Genomic DNA, 19,545 nt, shown 5'->3' on the forward strand with positions numbered 1-19,545 from the left:
GTCGAGCATTCTCTTGAAATCGCTTTCTTCTTTCTTTTGCAAGATGTCGTCTCGTGATCTCGAATCTACAGCCGATGACAAGAGTACTGCTGGCGAGTGCCAGTGTGCTCTGCCTGTCGATCTGTACCAGTACGTCGTCAGGAAGTTCATGCTCGAGTCTCTCGAGCCTGAGTTTCCTGAACCCCATCAGACGGTGTACGATGCCCCCAGAGGCAAGATCGGGGTATATGCTGCATTCTTTGTTTATGGGAATCTTAGGTTCCCATTGACAAAGTTTGTTTTCCGTGTCCTGGAGAGGCACGGTGTGCACCTGACCGAGGTGCACCCGATGGCGATTGCCAAGATTCGGCACTTCAAATGGGTGTGCCGGATTCTGGGCATTGAGCCCTATGTTGACCGCCTGATGACCTTCTACTCTTGGAGGTGCATCCAGGGGTGGTATACATTGATAACCCGGATTAAGGGTTTGAAGATCTGCGCAACCGAGCGCAGTCTTCGCTCGTGGAAGCGGGAGTTCTTCTACATCTCCGCTCGCGCCATACCCCTTGCCATGAAATTCAAGAATGGGCAAGCACTTCCCAGCCTTCACGCCTCCAACTACCAGGAGGCGGAATGGTTTGCGAAGATATCCCGAGTCCAATCTCCGGTTTACCGGTTTGCGGTATGCATGGGGCGTATCGCCAACCTCTGCCACCTTCCCATCTGCCTGACCTCTTGGATGGATTTCCCTTGGGTTCAGGTGATGGGTTCGGCGGCTATCGTCCTGTTATTGACCCTACAGGTGCGTAGGGTTCTTTTGGCCTATTTTATATTTTTCAATCATCTTTTCCTAACTGCTCTTTGTTTTTTGCAGTGTCGGATTCCAATGAAGTGTATGTTCCACGATGGAACATTCGCCGAGGAACAACCCTTCGCACCCCTGTGGAGTGCGTGGAGTGGGCTCGTCACGCTGCTCCCAGTGGTGCGTTGGGGGAAGCCATGGCTAGCTACCAGGAGGGTAGGCTAACCAATGAGCTTCGGGTTCTCCTGGCCCTGATGCAGCTGCGCGTCGAGCTGCTTTGTCGTGAAAACGACAAGTTAAAAGCAGCTCGCATTAAAGAAGTAGCTCAGGCGCGGGCTGTCCGGGAGGAGAACCAAAGGCTTACCGCAGCTGCTGCGGAAAAGGAGAAGGCCTTCAAGGCCCTCGAGGTTGAAGTTCAGGCCCGGCTCGAGGCCCATTCCAAGGCTGCCCAAGCTGTTAATGAACAGCTTCGGCTGGCTAAGGAAACTGCAAGGAACGCAACCGAGAGGGCCACCAAGGCTGAAGCTGTTGCTGAGCCTCTACGCGTGGAGAATGAAGAGCTTAAAGCCAAATTAGAGGCTCTCCAGCAGGCTCATGATGCCTTGGCGATGGAAGACGCCAAAAAGCTCCAGGAGATCTTGGACCAGAGGGGGGTGCTTGACCATACTGAGCGGAAGCTAAAGGGCGTCGAAGAGGCTGCGGCTAAAGAAGTGTTGCTTGGCAACCTCAACAAGAGTGAAGCCGAACACGCCCGTAACGAAGCTCAAGCTGCCCTCCAAGAAGCTCTGGTTGCCAAGGAATGGCTTCTTCGAGAAGCGTTGTCTCAGGTATGCTTTTCATGTCTTTACGCTTTTCTTTGTAAATAGAAAAGGTTCTGATACTTGTATATTTTCTTGTAGGTTGTGCATCGGGTCTTCTCAGAGACGTCTTATGATGATGCTATGAGCGCAGCCCTCAACGCTTCTCATGAGGATGGGGAAAAGGCCGGCTTCCTGCTTGGTCTAGGGTTCGTTGAGAAAGGCATCCCGCCTTCCAACTTCCCTTTGTATAATGTTGATACTGAAGCTGTATACGACCAAGCAGTGAATCAGTATGCCGCCTTCCCGCATCCGGTGGTGGAGAAGGTAAACGAAGTTGCTGCTGCTGATGATGGGCTAGCTATCCTTAAAGCTTTCCTTGAACTGCCACGCTCTACTGATGGTGCTGGTCCAAGTGGAAGTGGCCCTGAAGCCTGATCCTGAAGATCCCTTCCCACTGCTAGGATAGATTTAGCTTGTATAGATTTATTTTCTTGTAGGCGGGTAGTTACCTGGCCATTCTTGTAATGAATCATTGTGAAATATAAATCTTTGTGCGGGTAAGACCGCTATTTTCTGTGGATTCCTTGCTTTATAAACGTTATATGACTTGCATACTTTAGTTTAAATTAGCAATTTTCCAAGTGTTTAGAATAAGTTAACCTTTGAACGTGGTAGATAATAGGTTGAAGTTTTGCTTCCTCTTTCGTGATTGTGCGGGTAGGACCGTCACTTGCACTTAGTAGGATGGCTAAACTTTACCATCTGACCTGCGTGTAGGTTTAACTCATCTTTTTTGAAATTTCTAAGTCTATAGGATAAGTTAACCTTTGAACGTGGTAAATAATATGTGTGAAGTTTTGCTTCCTCTTTCGTGATTGTGCGGGTAGGACCGTCACTTGCACTTAGTAGGATGGCTAAACTTTACCTATATCTGACCTGCGTGTAGGTTTTCCTCATCCTTTTGTTAGAAATTTTCTTGAATAAGTTAACCGTTCGACGCGCGGTTGTCAATAGGTTAGTGTTCAGTTTCCTCTATCATGATTCATGCGGATAGACCGGCACTTTCATTTAGTGGGATGACTGAACTTTTCCCCTTCAACTGACCTGCGTGAAGGTTTGCCTTTTTTTGGGTTTATGCGGGTTTTGCCGCCTTCCCCAACCAACGACTTTCCACGTAATTATGCGGGGAAAACCGGCATATTAGTGTTGAATAAATTAACCGTTCGACGCGCGGTTGTTAATAGGTTAGTGTTCAGTTTCCTCTATCATGATTCATGCGGATAGACCGGCACTTTCATTTAATGGGATGACTGAACTTTTCCCCTTCAACTGACCTGCGTGAAGGTTTGCCGTTTTTTGGGTTTATGCAGGTTTTGCCGCCTTCCCCATGCAACGACTTTCACACTTATGTATGCGGTGAAAACCGGCATCAGTGTTGATAGTTCATAAAGTATAAATGTAAAATCATCAGCGTCGATGTTCTAAGGAGAATCATTTCCATTAGAAGTGGCTCTTGGCCTTTTCTTTACAAATTTGGAATTGATCTACATATAAACTGTGTAATTGAGCTCCCTTCCATGTTGTTGGGATGGGAGTGCCATCGAGCCGATACGCACCTGGTTCGGGATCTCGTTCTTTACGCAGCATGTAGTCTCCACATTGAAGCTGGAATTTTTATTCATGTTCCCCAGCTGGGGTTCTACACGCATCAGCCTGCTCAGCGTTCATTGCGCCACGAGGTGCGCTAGCGTCCCATCTCTGACAAATGCTTCGACCATGTCCTTCACGTCTGTGCATTCTTCAGTGTTGTGGCCTTTTGTCCTGTGAAAGTCACAGTATTTGCTCCGATCAGCATTGGGACGATGTCGGATTATTGGAGCTTTTGGCCATGGGAGCTCCTCAGTGGCGAATATCTCAGTGACGCTTTTGGTGAGTGGCGTCCATCTGGAGTTCTGGTTCGACCGTACGTTATCCCTTCCGCCTAACCGATGTTGCAAGCCGGATGAGGTGTCAAAGTTTACCCTTGACTGCCAAATGCCTAGCTTCCGCTTTTTGTTTAATCGGGCGGTAAGGACGTTGTCTTCTCTTGTTTTCTGGGTGTAGAGGTTTGTGCTCTGTGGAAGGTCTCTACCCAGTTGCTTCTCCGTTTCCGCAAAGCGTTTTGCTGCTGTCATGATGGCATCCCATGTGGATGGCATGCCATCTTTACCCGTTAAGGTGCGGATGAGCTCTGGGTCGTTCGCGCCCTGAAGAAAAGCAGCGCGAACAAGATCTTCGCTAATGTTACCCAGACATAGCTTCTTTGAGTTGAAGCGAGTGATGAAGTCTGGCAAAGATTCATCTTCCTCTCGAATGCATTTGAGGATTGTCCATTGCTCCTCGGTATACTTTCGTTGTTGGCTGAAGTGTTGGCTAAACTTCTGTTGGAAGTCTGCCCAGTCGTAGATGTGGTTGACCGGTAGACGATCGAACCACGCTCTAGCTGGCCCAACAAGCGTCATTTGGAACATGTAACACCACGTAGGTTCCGTCCAATTGCTGACGGTTGCCCCCGCTATGAATCTGTTCAAATGATCATCTGGGTCAGATATACCATCATATGTGCCTATGTTGGACATTTGTTTGGCACTCTTTGGGGCAATTGCTTCCGCAATGTCCCTTGCAAATTTGGATGTTCCCGCATTTGCAACAGTTGGTCTAAATGTTTTGGAGAAGTCATGTGGGCTTCCACATGTGTTTTTTGGTTTGAAGGCTTCTCCAAAACGCCTTCTCGGTTGGGAGTCCGTTTCCTTACGCTTCCCTTTTGCCCTATGGCGAGGGTTCGCGTCGGTGTCGGATTCCTCCGAGTCATCGTCCAAGTATTCTTCGAATTCGTCAGCCTGTTGGACGGAACGCAAGCGTTCGTCCAACTCAGCTTGGAATTCCCTCTGACGTGCCTCCGCCCATGCCTTAACTTCATCGAGTGTTTGGCGGGGGAGTCTTGTTCGTTTCTCTAACTGGGTATCGGTGAATCCCAGTGAGCGATTATTTACTGCACTTGCCCCAGCTTGGGTAACTAGGGTAGTGTTCGTAAAATTTACTTCACTTGCCCCGGCTTGGGTAACCGGGGTAGTGTTTGTAAAGACTGTGTAGTCGGTATTCCCCCCAGTAGCTGGGGTTGTGGTTACCGGAGTTTCTTTAACCATCTTTCCAGAAGTTTGAAAAAACTGAAAAGAAATGAAGTTCTAGCTTTTATGCACGGATGGCGCCAATGAAGAAACACTAACCGGACCCCGTGCAGATTACGGATAACCTGGGGGTTAGATAGATGTTTCCCACGAGGGGTTAGATCCGGCAAAGATGGTTCTTCTGATAACCTGCAAAACAGACACCGTGAGCTTGTCACTGAGAAGGGGGGGGGGGTTCCTCCTTGTGACCACCCTCCGGCGTGAGAATCAGACTAGATTGCTCTTCAAATATAAATGTATATTAAGAGATTGCTAGAGCAGATATCAGGTATAATATGATGATAATATGATAAGATATGATGATCATACCATTTGTGGTATTTATAGCCGAAGGTAGGTTTCCAAGGAGGTGTGGCCGGCTGAATAGTGTTCCTGTTCCACCAACTGTGGCCTACGCACGTGCCCTGCTAGTAGTTGGTGGGTAGGCAGCGGCTGACAGTGACCAGGCCTGCTGTGTACTATTCCTTTTCCACCAACAGCCGGCTATGCACGTGGTATGACAGGAGTTGGTGAGTAGGCAGCGGCTAATAGTGACATACAGTACAGGAGCATGCTGCTCGCCATACTGTTGTCAATAAGCTGTCGTATCTTTAGTCAGATCTTTTGCCCATACCTCGTCAGGTACAGTACAGAAGATCTTCCCGTATCGTACGGACTGGCTTAGTTGGGCGGAAGTATTCCCCCTCCCGCCCTTGTGCGGGATTGTTCCCGGCTTTGCTCATTCCTTCAGGTGACACTGAATGATTTGAGAGCTAAGTGCCTTGTGCGTGTAGCCTTGCTGCGCGGGTGGCCTTCCCTGATGGCTTGTATCCGCAACTGCGGGAACAGGCGGAGTCCTTCACCATTGGGAGGCATTTCCTGCGGGAACAGCTTGCGTACTGCGCGTAAGGACGTCACGTCTCTGAGCATGGTGGGTCCTGCGGATCCAGTTGGTTTCTGCGCAGACGTCTCTCTTCAAGGTGAGTCTTGCGGGTCCAACTGGGCTCTGCTGGGACCTACCTCTTCAGGCATTGTTCTGGATATGTGATCTATGAGTTAGGTTAGTGACTGGGGCCTGGGTCCCCTTACTAAGATGCTGGCTCGACTTGGCCACACATCCTTTGATTACTAAAGTACTGTGGTGATGGATACACAAGTGTTTGGTTTCTCGGGTGTGACCCCTTCTTTAAATACTATACAAACATTTGCATACATATATATAGAAGGGAAGAGGAATGAGTTTGCTAAAAAAATATACTTATACAACATAACACGGTACACATTCATGGCTATATAAATCGTTAAAATGAAAACTATTAAATGATTATGAACCAAATGAACTACTTTGTAATATATGATTATACGAAGCGAATGAAAAGAAAAATAAGTTGATGATCGACAGATTGCGAATTTGAATGATCCAATGATTAAAAGTTGTTCATTTGACATCTAATCATTTAGTAGTTCCCTCCTAAATATTCAAAATATATAAATAACCTCAAAACAGCTGAAGCATATTTCCTTTTCCTTCTCTAGATGACCCTGGATCATCTTGTGAATTATTCACCAGACTTAAAATATCACCAGAATTAGTACTTGGATATGATTCTTGGTTTACTTTTGTTACAGATGTCACAAGTCTAGCTGGAAAATTCAAAAGAGCCTTAGCCCCTCTCATTTCAAACGCAGCCTTATCATAAGCCAACGCAGCATCCTCAGCCGTCTCATATGTCCCCAACCATACTCTCGCACCTTGTCGATTGGAGTTACGAATCTCAGCTGCAAATTTACCCCATGGACGACGCCTCACCCCTCTGTAGTGCTTGGTCTTTGATATCACCCGAGTCAGATCAAGGCTACTTCTGGAAGCACTACCTGGATTATCTCTTGGACTGGGACCAACCATCGTGTTGGCTTCGTTAAGGACTTGATAGATCATCATATCTTGCGAATCGTTCTCGTTCAAGGGTAACTCGTTACCATTAGAATTCGGCATCATTATGTTCAGTTTTGTGGGATTTTTCGGAACAAGGGTGTTGAATCTAGTATTTAAAGTTAGTTTTTGGTGTGTTGTTAACTAGAATACAAAGATAAGGCAGAATGGTTGGGGGATGTTCTAGAAGCATGATGTCTTGCGGGGCAACTGGGAGAAAATTCCATAGGGGCATGTTTGACAAGCCACCAACATTGACATTTGGTTATAAGCTTTACCTAAATGGCCTTTTACCGAAACTTATATTTGTGTTTATTCTAATTTTATACCTCTATTTTTATTATTTATATCTTCATTTCTAGATTTGAACATTTGTATTTATGCTGTAGTTATCTAATATCTACAACCTAGCTTGGAACACCACAACAAAGTTTAGAAATGACAAATTTAGCTTCGAAAGTTTATAATTGAGTATGGGACACTTGAACCGAACCATTTCAACAAAAAAAAAAAGATTAAAAAGAAATAATATAAAAATACACTAGACAATTAAACGAACTCAAGCAAAGCCAATCCATAATTGACGGTTAACCGACCTTACGGTAACGATTATGGTTAAACAATCTTCAATACTGAAGTTCGGTTGTGGCTTTGATTAAGCCCCCATAATTAAACGAAGCCGACTTTGCACATCCCAGATGTAGATGACTTACTTTGACATAGATGTCTATAACAAACTAGACTCGGATATACCCAACAAACTTCTAAATGACATAAAAGAACAGTTTTGTATGTTAATTATTTCAGTTAACTAGTTATTTCAAGAATATTGTTTCTACTATTTAAATATATAGGGTTATTATTTACGCCATATCACACATTTGTACAGATTGGTCGATACTCAATAATATTATAACGTAAAGACGATATTGTTAATTATCTCAATTAATCAGCTATTTCAATAACTTTTCTATTATTAAAACATATGTGGTTATTCGAATGAATGAGAAGGCAATTAAGTCAATTTAGGTGTCCAAAATATTAATTCAAGATGACAATTCAATGGGTTCTAGAGGTCGCAAGTAAGCAATGACGTCATTCGTCCATAATGTCCTCCAGACTTCTTCTTGTACATGGTCATATAAGAGCCACACAAAATGGATTTTATAATGACAAGGAACCATACACCGTCACACTTTTCGGTCTTCTTATTTCCCACTATACATACACATAGTTATTTGCTTTAGTTTTATTTGAAATACTAGTTTAGGACCAGTATATTACACATTTTTAATAAGGTAAATTGGATTTTAACGATTATAACTTAATGTAGTTGGCCGATAATAATCTCAGCTTTGAAAATAGTTGTTACTGGTTCCAACTTTCACACCGTTTGTTTTCATTGAACCCCCGTTAAAAAAAATTAACGACATTAAGTTTTTCCAAATTTCAAATTGATGTTTTAGGGCTTTTGATCGAAATGAGAATACGAATCGATTGACGTAAAACTCAACTCGAAACAACGCTTCAAAGAGCTTGATTTTTGTTAATTAAAAGTTTGAACACCGGAATTGGAGCATCCTTAGAAGTTTGGACCACCGTTTGGAGGTAAGTTTTACATCAATCGACTCGTATCCTCATTCCGATCTATAGCCCTAAAATATCAGTTTGAAATTTGGAAAAAAAGTTAACGTCGTTAAGTTTTTTTAACGGATGTCCATTGAAAACAAATAGTGTGAAAGTTGAGACCAGTGACAGCTATTTACGAAGTTAAGATTATTATCGGTCAACTGTATTAAGTTGGAATTATTAAAATCCAATTTGCCTTTAGATAATGAAAACGATATAATTCGTGAAACTTTAAAACTTTTTATCTTACTATACTAAAATGGTGTTACATACAATAATTAAAAATGAAATATGACAGTAACATTTAAAATTAGAAGCAAAGAAGTAAGGGAGAAATTAATTTTATTCATTTGTTAGCATTATAGATACATAACATACTTATACAGTTATAAAACACAATGTAAACCTTAAAACCTATAACGTTGGGATGGGCTTATAAATTAGTCTGTTAAAACCACCCTCCCCACATCTCATACATTTTATATTATACACAATCAATATTATACTATTGGATGATGTTGGTAGGGTTTTTTCATAACCAATATTAACTGATACTGCATGATGAACTATGTTGCCTTATTAAAACCTTGTTAAGAAAATTCATAGTGATGTATAAAACTTATTCAAATGTAGATAGTACAACATGCATTGTTATTCCTCTCAACTTTACATAATTTCTAAGTTTGTAGTTTCGGTATGAAGGGTAAACTAGCCCCATGTTTTGTTGGTCCGTTCAAAATCCTTGAACGAATCGGAGATGTTGTTTATCGCCTCGAGCTCCCGCAAGAACTTCAAGGCATCCATCCTGTGTTTCATGTTTCGAACCTTCGAAAGTGTCTAGACGACGAGAACCTTCATATCCTTCTCAACGAGGTACGCATCGATAACACAATGCACTTTGTTGAGAATTCGGTGGAAATAATAGATCGAATGGATAAGGAAACCAAGCGTAGCCGGATCCCTTTGGTCGAAGTTCGTTGGGAATCTAAGCGTGGTGCGGAAGTCACTTGGGAACGTGAAGACCAAATCAGGGCTAAGTATCCGCATATTTTTATTACGGATGTTAATTCCTAATTTCGGGACGAAATTTCCTAAAAGTTGAGAATGTTGTGACATTCGTCATGTTCGGTGTCGTGTTTATATCCGTTTTATTAACCATTTGTAATCAGTTCTTTATATTTAATAAAAACGTCCATTCATTAATTATGTCTTTTGGTTTTGTCTTTATTACATTTACGCATATTCTTAATTGTTTAAAGTATCTAATAGGTACACTTTTAGCCCTTACACTATATTGTTTACCATAATTGATAACCAAACCAATCTTGAGGGACCTTATGTCAATACAACAAAAGTTTTTCCCTCCTATTTCCCCTTCTCCCCGTCGCCCACAGCCACCCCCCCTTTCCAGTTTTGATTTCATTTTGACGCATAAATCGCGGGTTTTGGATTAATTAGGATGATTCTTATCATACACGCTCCTTCCTGTTATAGTTTAACGCGTAATTGGCAACTATTTCAAATCAAATTGAATCAATTTTGGTTAACTAAGGTCACGGCTGATTTCAATCTTGTTAGCCTATAAATACGAGTCCAAAACTCAAATAAAATGCCCCACACCATCATCTTTCTAGCACGAAACAAAACCCTAAGACAATAGCAACCAATTAACAGTTATTAATCTCGTTTGAGTTCGTTTTCTGGTCGCAACCCTAACTCGTCGTCCTCGTTAATTCCATAACCAATTAAGGTAATTGTTACATGCTTTTGGATCGGATTTGCATTCTTATCAAAAGCCCTAAATCTAATTTTTATAAACTGTAACGAATTAAACAAGTTAATCAAATTAGGGTTCTTATGGTTTAGGCATTAATCTGATGTTATGGTTTTATATTTTCCTTTTCAAAGTCTTCACGTGTTATCCACTGGCCCAGTTGGCTAGTGTGCTTGGTGTATAACCAAGACCCGGCCAGGGGCGCTGGTTCGAACCCCCTTGGTCCGGTTTTTGGGTATTTTTGTTATTCCTTTTATTTCTTTCATTTTTATTATTATTTGTTTAATCAAATGTATTATTTTTACTTAAAACTTTAATTATATTAACACCTAATAATATGTATACTTGTTTAATGAATCAAACACAATTAAACTTTCAATAATAAATTCTCGTTAAACGTTTTCGAGTATATATATATATATACATATATACATAATCAATTAAAAAAATAATTTTTTCCTATAACAACAACAACAACAACAATAATAATAATATCAACTTTTGAGAAATTTAAAATTTATTATACGCAAATTTTATGAGAATCCTTTAACGATCCCAAATATATTAAACCCATGTTTGCTCCCGTGTTAGCTCGCTTACATTGTTTTAGATATGTATTTTTGTATATACTTTAATAACTAGGAAAAATTGTCGGGACTTCTCGCAGAACCATCTAGTTGCTTTAATCGTTACCATCTCCTCGTTACCGTATTCCTTATTCCAAGTGAGTTCTTCATAACCCCATTTTAACGCTTTTAATATTTTTGGGGTGTAGCATGTCACAATCTTTATCTCGTTAATAAACCGATTCACAATTAGTGTACATGTTAATACTATTCTTGCATACTGTTTATGATTATACGTGAACTTGTTTGCAACGTGTTTACTATTCATATGGTGGAAGTTACGCAAACACATACACATAGTGGGAGGGTCCGACGGGATGTATCTACGCCGTCTAAATTTACGACTTCGGTTGTTCGTAAGGTGGTTCTCATTTCCCCTATTACTACGGCCTCGGCTAAAGGAACGGGAGGACGGCATTAATTGATTCATTTACTTTGCGCTTAAATATTTATTACAGTACGAACGTTGAATCGTGCCTTTCATATATCTGTATACTCAAAAACTTATGAAAACTCACCAACTTAATTGTTGACAAATATATTATTTTCAATGTGCTACAGGTTGAATCGATGGCATGCTAAGGATGAAAATCATTTGTATACCCTATGATATTTGAAAAAATAACTTATTTATTGTTTTGATGAAGTGTTTCTTTTTATTTTTAATTATGAATAATTGTGTACTTGTTACGTTACGAAATGAAATGATATAATTATTGTCGCTTTAATAGTGTTACGAGCTATGAGTGATCTGCATGTTACACCTGGGCGTATTCCGCTTAAAGCCGGGGTGTTACGAGCTATGAGTCTAGTCTTTCGTTACAACAATTTGTAACGGCGCTTCAAATAGCTTAATTTTTGTTCATTAAAAGTTTGAACACCGGAATTGGAGCATCCTTAGTCGTTTGGACCACCGTATGGAGGTAAGTTTTACACCAATCGACTCGTATCATCATTCCGATCAAAAGCCCTAAAATATGAGTTTGAAATTTGGAAAAAAGTTAACGTTGTTAAGTTTTTTTTAACGGATGTCCAATGAAAACAAATGGTGTGAAAGTTGGGACCAGTGACAGCTATTTAAAAAGTTAGGATTATTATCGGCAACTGTATTAAGTTGGAATTATTAAAATCTAATTTGCCTTTAGATAATGTAAAGGATATAATTCATGAATCTTTAAAACTTTTTATCTTATTATACTATAATGGTGTTACATAGAATAATTAAAAATGAAATATCATAGTTATATTAAAAATTAGGGGCAAAGAAGTAAGGGAGAAATTGATTTTATTCGTTAGTAAGCATTGTAGATACATAATATACTTATACAGTTATACATCACAATGTAAACCCTAAAACCTATAACGTTGGGTTGGGCCTATAAATTAATTTGTCCACCCCCCTTCTCATACATTTTATATTATACACAATCAATATTATACTATTGGATGATGTTGGTAAGGTTTTTTCATTACTAATATTAACTGATACTGCATGAAAAACTATGCTGCCTTATTAAAACCTTGTTAAGAAAATTCAGATGAATGTATAAAACTTATTCAAATGTAGATAGTACAACGTGCATTGTTATTCCTCTCAACTTTACATAATTTCTCAGTTTGTAGAGTTTAGTCTTCCGTTACAACAATTTGGCTTGATTTGTCTAAACCACATGTCTTTCTTGTGCTGGATCTTTTACCTCTATAAGTGAAATCGTATCTGGATTGTGGTCAAGCTTTGTACAAAATTGATAGATATCCCGCATAATCATATTCTGGGACCCTGTATTTTCTAATAGAAAGAGATCACTTTATGTAATCCCTTAAATGTGTATTCTTATCATTTAATGCGCTTGTGATGCTAGATTGTTTAAAAAAACCCAGCTTGAAAAATCCAATGTGCATCACACATAATTAACAAAGTGCTTCAGGATGATGTTAAATCGGTACTTAATAGCCTATGAGACAAACTTATGCTACTGGATCAGTGATGTTGTCTCGTTAAAATCTCACTAACAAAATTCTACGAAAAATAAATAGTGAAGGGAAAAATAGTGTAACATATTGAACTAGAACTAAATTTCACTAGCACACATATTAATAATCCAATATTCAATCTCATGATCTTTACAAGATATAATAGGGCATCGATGACGTTTAACCAAAGGACTTTTGGAACAAGTGCATATTCTCCCTCATTTGGGACAATAAGGATCCATAAGGTTAGCTAGCAATCAATCAATCATGATTATGCTTAGTGAATCAACTTTGGGACATAACTTTATTGATGGATAAGTATACACTTGTACGTATATATACTCGTGAGAATCCATGGCTTGATTCAACACTTTTTGATCTAGTCTATGATACAATCATTTGGATACTTGATTTGGTTTAACTTTGTGTTAGTATGTGTATCAAGTGTGAATTTTGCAACACAACGAGAGGATTTCAATCAAATAGGAACTGATAATTATGAAATAGATTACAGAGGGCATTTATAGATGGTGACTCATTCGCTATACATGCATAGTGAATGAGCACCACATTCACTACGCCATTCGCTAAACAACTTTAGCGAATGACCCTTATATATTAAACCTCTCATTCGTTAACATATCTAATGAATGAGGGCCAAAATTGATCTCATTCGTTATACAACCCATAGCGAATGAGCCTTTACATATTTACAAAACCGCCCCTATACATTAAATCTATTAATTTCAAATATGATTAACAAAGAACGAGATGAAAACTGACGTTTCAACAACTCGAAGTGCAAGTTAATTAATAATTTAGTCGTATCAAGTTCTTCCGTTTCAAAGTTTTCTCTTATGTAGTTCGAAAGAGTCTCCCGATGATGTAGAACAACATCATAGTAACTACGATTATAGTCAACCTATAAGAGAAGAATTTGATGAATACACATGGCTCAAACTTATACATTTTGTTATTAGAATGTTAACTGAGTCAATTATACCATGTATGAATAGTTTCTTATAATCTATTAAAATCTCTTGAGATATTATAACACTTTTCTTGAGTATCGTTATTATTGCTTTAGGCATTTTATTCATTCGAGGATATTCTTGTAAATGTAATGGTCAATTCTCCCATACAATTATCACGTGATGACATTTATAAGTTTTATCTGAAGTCATCCTAAGATTGCGAGGCCGATTAAAACATATAAGGGTCATCGAATCCACTACAGGGGAATACGTTTCCTTTTGGGTGTCATTTTGTTAATGAGTCTTTCGTACTTGTTTGCTTTGATTACAATGCATCAAGTTAGCTTCTCGGTTTCAATTATTGTATGTTTGGGCTTGATGCCATGTAATATTGAGCCCACTAGGCCTTGGTAATGAAAGCAAGCATGGCATGGATTGCACTATAAATAGTGCAACCACACACATGCATACTAACATTTTGCAAAAACTACAACATTATCTTCTCACCAACTCTCCCTCAACTCCTTCTTTATTTCCTTTTCGGGTAATAATCAACACCAACAAGAAACGAGATCTCGGTTGCTTACTATCGACTTCCGCTAACTAATAAGTGAGATTGATTCAAGAACTAGTTGTTTGATTCGTTCTAGGACCTATAATTGGTATCAGAGATTTAGGTTCTACTAGTTCTAGTTATTGGGTCACAACCTTGGATTTTGGTCTTGTTTGAATGTTTAAAACTTGTTTTAAAGTGTTTTAAGTGGGTTTCGGGCTTACTAGTTGCGCTTACAAGCTTGAAATAAGTGGCTTAAAGTGTTATTAAAAGTATTTGGGTTTAAAAAGTGTGTTCTTAGTGATTCTTGAAGGTGTTCAGATTCAAGAAGTATGCTTGGTTAAGCTTGGAAGTTTGTATTTGAAGACTGAAAAAGTGTTCATACGGTTCTTTGTGATATTAATCGAGTTTCCATAAATGGCAAAAAGTGTACTTGTGTGAAAATCCGTGCAAAAAAGTGAAAATTGTACTTTCTGGAAAAACCAATCGAATCGAGTCTCAAACCATTTGAATCGAGTCTCAAACCATTCGACTCGAGTCTCACTCCAATCGAATCGAGATTAGAAACCAACCGAATCAAGATTTCAAACAATTCGAATAGAATCACAAACCAATCGAATCATTTTTCAATTCGATTCAATTTCTACTCGATTCGATTAACGTTCTATTCGATTCGATCCGATTACTATTTGATTCGATTCTTTTTGAATTCGAATCGTGTAAACTCATATTCAAACCCTTTGTACTTGGAACTTTTTGACAGAAGCTGTTGACGACTGTTTAACTCAAATCATGATTTGAAAAATGTTGACTATCCTTAGACGTTGAAAACATACCTTATATTTGAAAAAGAAGTCGTTACCACCAACAAAACCCCAAAGCAACTTAAATGGAAGAACACTTTTGAAGAGTTCAAGTGGAGGTTCAAGAACTATCTAAGATCAATGAATTTGCTCTTCTTAGATCAATTGAAAACGGTCCTCACCAACCTACTACTATAACTGCTGATGGACCAGTTGATAAGCCCGTCTCAGCCTATGATGACGATGACAAAAGGATGATACTAAATGATCAAAAGGTTTTTGCTACCCTAAGTGTGTGTCTTTCACTTGAAATCTCTCAAACGCTGAGAGAACACATTACTACCAAAGGAGTTTGGGATGCTTTGGTTGATAAGTTTGAAGGAAACTTGAAAATGAGAAAAGTGAAAGGCAATGTTGAAAGGTTAATTCAACACATTCAATCATATCCAAGGAGAAACCGTTGGGACTCTCATTAATAGGCTTGAGACTTTGGTCACCAAGATGAGAAGTGCTAGGATCGTTTATGATCAATCTGAAATCAATGACAAGCTGCTGAACTCTTTGCCCTACACAAGGAATAGTATTGTTATTACCATCAAGAGAACAACAAATCTGGACAAACCAACGTAGTCTGATTTGACTTCCACCATAAGATCATTCGAAATGGATGACAACCTAAGATTGGGTAATCATATTAGTTCACTCAATAATGCAGGAATCTCTATTGGTTCAGGAATCATCACTGTATTTCTCAGCCAAGCTCATCCTATAGTTCATCCAGTCAATTGGGTAAAAGTGTATTCTACTCAATGTCCTCAGAATACTGCATTCAAGTCCACTCCTGTAAGGCCCCGTTACCGGTGCCCTACTTTGCACCTTGGATTTACTCATAAACACAGTTCATAATATCAGAGTTAATAAAAACATTCGCGGAATATTAAACATTCAAACCATCATATTACAAAACCATACTTTGTTGTCTTAACGGGCATTCAAATTATTTAAAACATAAAACATTGTCTTTAGAATAACATAACATTTCTTGAGATGCCAGCTGTCTTCAAGTTCATGCCATGTGCATCCTCTTATGCAAGCTGCTTCAATCTACTCACCTGCGTGCATACTAAAAGTCAGCTACGCTGAGTGAGTTCTAGTTAATCATACAACATACAATCTGGTCTCATACTTCCACACGTGCCCGAAGGGGTGTACCTTAATCATACCTCACAGATATTATAAGGGTCTGGTCCCTAACATCACAGATATTATGAGGGTCTGGTCCCTAACATCACAGATATTATAAAGGGTCTGGTCCCCAATCATCACAGATATTATTAGGGTCTGGTCCCTACCATCACAGATATTATTAGGGTCTGGTCCCTTTGTTTCATGCTACTGTACCATACCTGCTCTTACATACTTGACAATACGTGCAATCTCCGAAGAGCGTTCATGTACCATCAACATATCAAACATACATTATGCATACATCATATATGTTCATACATACATCATATCTTATATCATACATATCAATCATATCTTTAACTACCACCTAACAGTACATGCAATATCCGAAGATCGTTCACGCGCCGTCAAGCAATCATCATACATAAATCATACAAGGCATACACTTACCATTTAAGGTAAGTGTATTAACTATCACATCGAGTATGCACACAGCCCCGAAAACATAATAAGGAAGTGGGGCTAGAAACTCACCTCAAGGCGGTTGCGCTTACCGTTTACGGTTATCCCCTTCTTTAGTTGTGCACGACTAACTGTATAATAATTATACGCATCAGTAAACTATCACCACACATATCGTCTTTCTAGTTTAATTATTACCCCCAACGAATGGGGTCCGGGGGCAGCGCCCCTGGCAGTGGGGTTCTAGGGGCGGCAACCCCTAGTAGGGTCCAAGGGGCAGAGCCCCTAGCTGGGGTCGAGCTGTCTTAACACATTTTCCATTAGGATTTTAAATTGTCTTCTAATTTTCTAACCCATTTCTTATAACGAATTAAGCCTTATTCGTTAGCCAATTCGTTGTCTTCTGTGATCTGGTTCGTTAACTGATTCGTCATCTGATCAGCATCTAATTCGTCATCTGAATCTGACTTGATTCGTTAACGAGTTCGCTATCCTAGTTCTTTAGCCCAATTCGCTATCTGACATAGCGAACTGGATGAGCTAATTCGTCATCTCCTTTAGCGAACTGACTATCACGAATCAGAGGCTAGTTCGTTATCTCCTACTTAGCAAATCACCAGGCGAATTGCTTCTAATTCGCTAATTATTCCTTAGCGAACTAGGGTTAGGTCAGGGAATGTCAGAACATTCCCTGACATTCATTCCTCGTATTAACTTTTCCGGCACCGCCTTTCCGGCGCCGCCGCCGGAAGGCCGCCGGAAAACCGGAGATTCGCCGGAAAAACGAGTTTTTACTCATTTTTCACCGTTTTTTGTCCCGTTCGATCCAGATCTGAGCTAGGGTGACCCCTAAACTTATCATAGGTTCGGTTTATACCCGATTCCACCCGGATCTTGTGACTCAAACGGTTTAAAGGTGTCGGTTCGTTGTTTCATGACTATATCTATCGGTTAAAGCTCATACAAGATCATAGTATCATTAACTTGGATCGGTGCTCGGTTTCCTTCTTGGTTTCGGCTTAGGCAAGGAGAGAACTAGAGAGAGAGCTTAAGTGTGTGTTTGGATGGTGGATGGAATATGTGTAAACGAGGAATTAAATGGTGATTATGGTTTATATATTTAGGGATCATGGGCTTAAGCCCATGGTCTTTCCTTCTTTCTTTTCATAACCCAAGTCCATAACTCATATCCATTCACCCAACACTAGCCAAACTCATATTCTATTCATCTAAACCGATAACGCCCCACTATAAAATAAACGTAATTTATTTTATTAATATAACCAAAAGTAGGATGTTACAAGTCTTTCCTCCTTAAAGATGTTTCGTCCCCGAAACCTAACTATTACAAAAACAAATTCAGGTAAAACTTGCGCATCTCATCCTCAGCTTCCCAAGTAGCATCTGATCCCTTGCGGTCAACGATCTCTACTGGCTGTTCAATGTAGTTCAGCTGCTCATCAACCTCAGTGTCCATCAATGGCACGTGGGACGTGTCATCAGCTAGACACTTCCTCGGATGAGAAACATGAAAGGTTGAATGAATTCCTTATAACTCATCGGGTAAATCCAGCTTATATGCTACTTCACCCACACGATCTAAGATTTTAAATGGTCCGATGTACCTCGGACTCAACTTCCCTCTCTTTCTAAAATGAATAATTCCCTTCCAAGGTGAGACCTTGAGCATCACGTTGTCACCAACGTTAAACTCAATCGGTCGTCGCCGCTTGTCATCATACGACTTCTGTTTGTCTTGAGCGGCTTTCATTCTTGCTTTGATCTGATCAAACTTTGATGAGGTTTCTTGCACAACCTCTAGGCTTCCCATCTCTTTCTGACCAATTTCTCCCCATCATACCGGGGTTCTACATCGTCTACCATAAAGCATCTCAAACGGTGGTATACCAAAACTTGAATGGTAGCTGTTGTTATAGGAGAACTCTGCCAGATGCAGATAATCATCCCAACTTCCTCCAAAGTCTAGAACGCAAGCACATAGCATATCCTCAAGGGTTTGGATCGTCCTTTCAGACTGTCCATCTGTTTGAGGATGATACACCGTACTGATGTTCAACCTCGTTCCCATAGCTTCATGGAACTTCTTCCAAAACCTCGAAGTAAAACGAGTATCTCTATCAGACACGATCGATAACGGCACTCCATGCTTAGATACGACCTCTTTTATGAACAAGCTTGCTAACGTTTCTGACGAGATAGCCTCTCGTATAGGCAGAAAGTGAGCACTCTTGGTCAAACGATCCACAATAACCCAGATGGTATCATGATACTTAGCTGTACGGGGTAGCTTAGTTATGAAATCCATGGTGATGTGTTCCCATTTCCATTCTGGTATCTCTCAAGGTTGCATCTTTCCATAAGGCTTCTGATGCTCTGCCTTGACTTGTAAACAAGTTAAGCACTTACTGACATACTCTACCACGTTGTTCTTCATTCTAGGCCACCAATAGTCTCTTTTCAAATCTTGGTAAATCTTTGTAGCTCCTGGATGAATCGAATACCTTGACTTATGAGCTTCATCTAAAATTCGACCTCTGAGATCTCCATGGCATGGAATCCACATACGGTCAAACCTAATCTTAACACCATGCGTGTTTTCCATCAACTCGTCTTGCTGACCAAAAATTCTTTCTTTCTTTGCTAGTCCTTCATCTCCAAGCACTTCTGACCGCACCTTGATGATTTCTTCAAATAAGCTTGAGTTCATAATTAGCTAATATGACTTTACTGTTGCAATGACTTCCTCATTCTTATGGCCTAGCACATCAGCGACCACGTTAGCTTTACCAGGATAGTACTTAATGTCGCAGTCGTAATCCTT

At 39.9% G+C, this 19,545-nt stretch overlaps 1 protein-coding gene across 1 annotated transcript; it reads right to left on the minus strand.

Moving 5' to 3' along the window:
• Positions 1 to 6,084: 6,084 nt before the first annotated feature.
• On the minus strand, positions 6,085 to 6,939 carry LOC143625583 (pathogenesis-related genes transcriptional activator PTI5-like). Its single transcript, XM_077095882.1, has one exon. It carries the CDS (start codon positions 6,784 to 6,786, stop codon positions 6,286 to 6,288), a length of 501 nt encoding a protein of 166 aa, XP_076951997.1. The 5' UTR covers positions 6,787 to 6,939; the 3' UTR covers positions 6,085 to 6,285.
• Positions 6,940 to 19,545: the final 12,606 nt, after the last annotated feature.

Source organism: Bidens hawaiensis, unplaced genomic scaffold (assembly GCF_021521415.1).
Source record: "Bidens hawaiensis isolate Kalapana, Puna unplaced genomic scaffold, B.hawaiensis_p1.1 tig00004124_1, whole genome shotgun sequence".
NCBI lineage: Eukaryota > Viridiplantae > Streptophyta > Magnoliopsida > Asterales > Asteraceae > Bidens > Bidens hawaiensis.

Excerpts from the sequence above, each read along its gene's own strand:
- LOC143625583 (XM_077095882.1), bottom strand. The coding sequence starts at position 6,786 with ATGATGCCGAATTCTAATGGTAACGAGTTACCCTTGAACGAGAACGAT.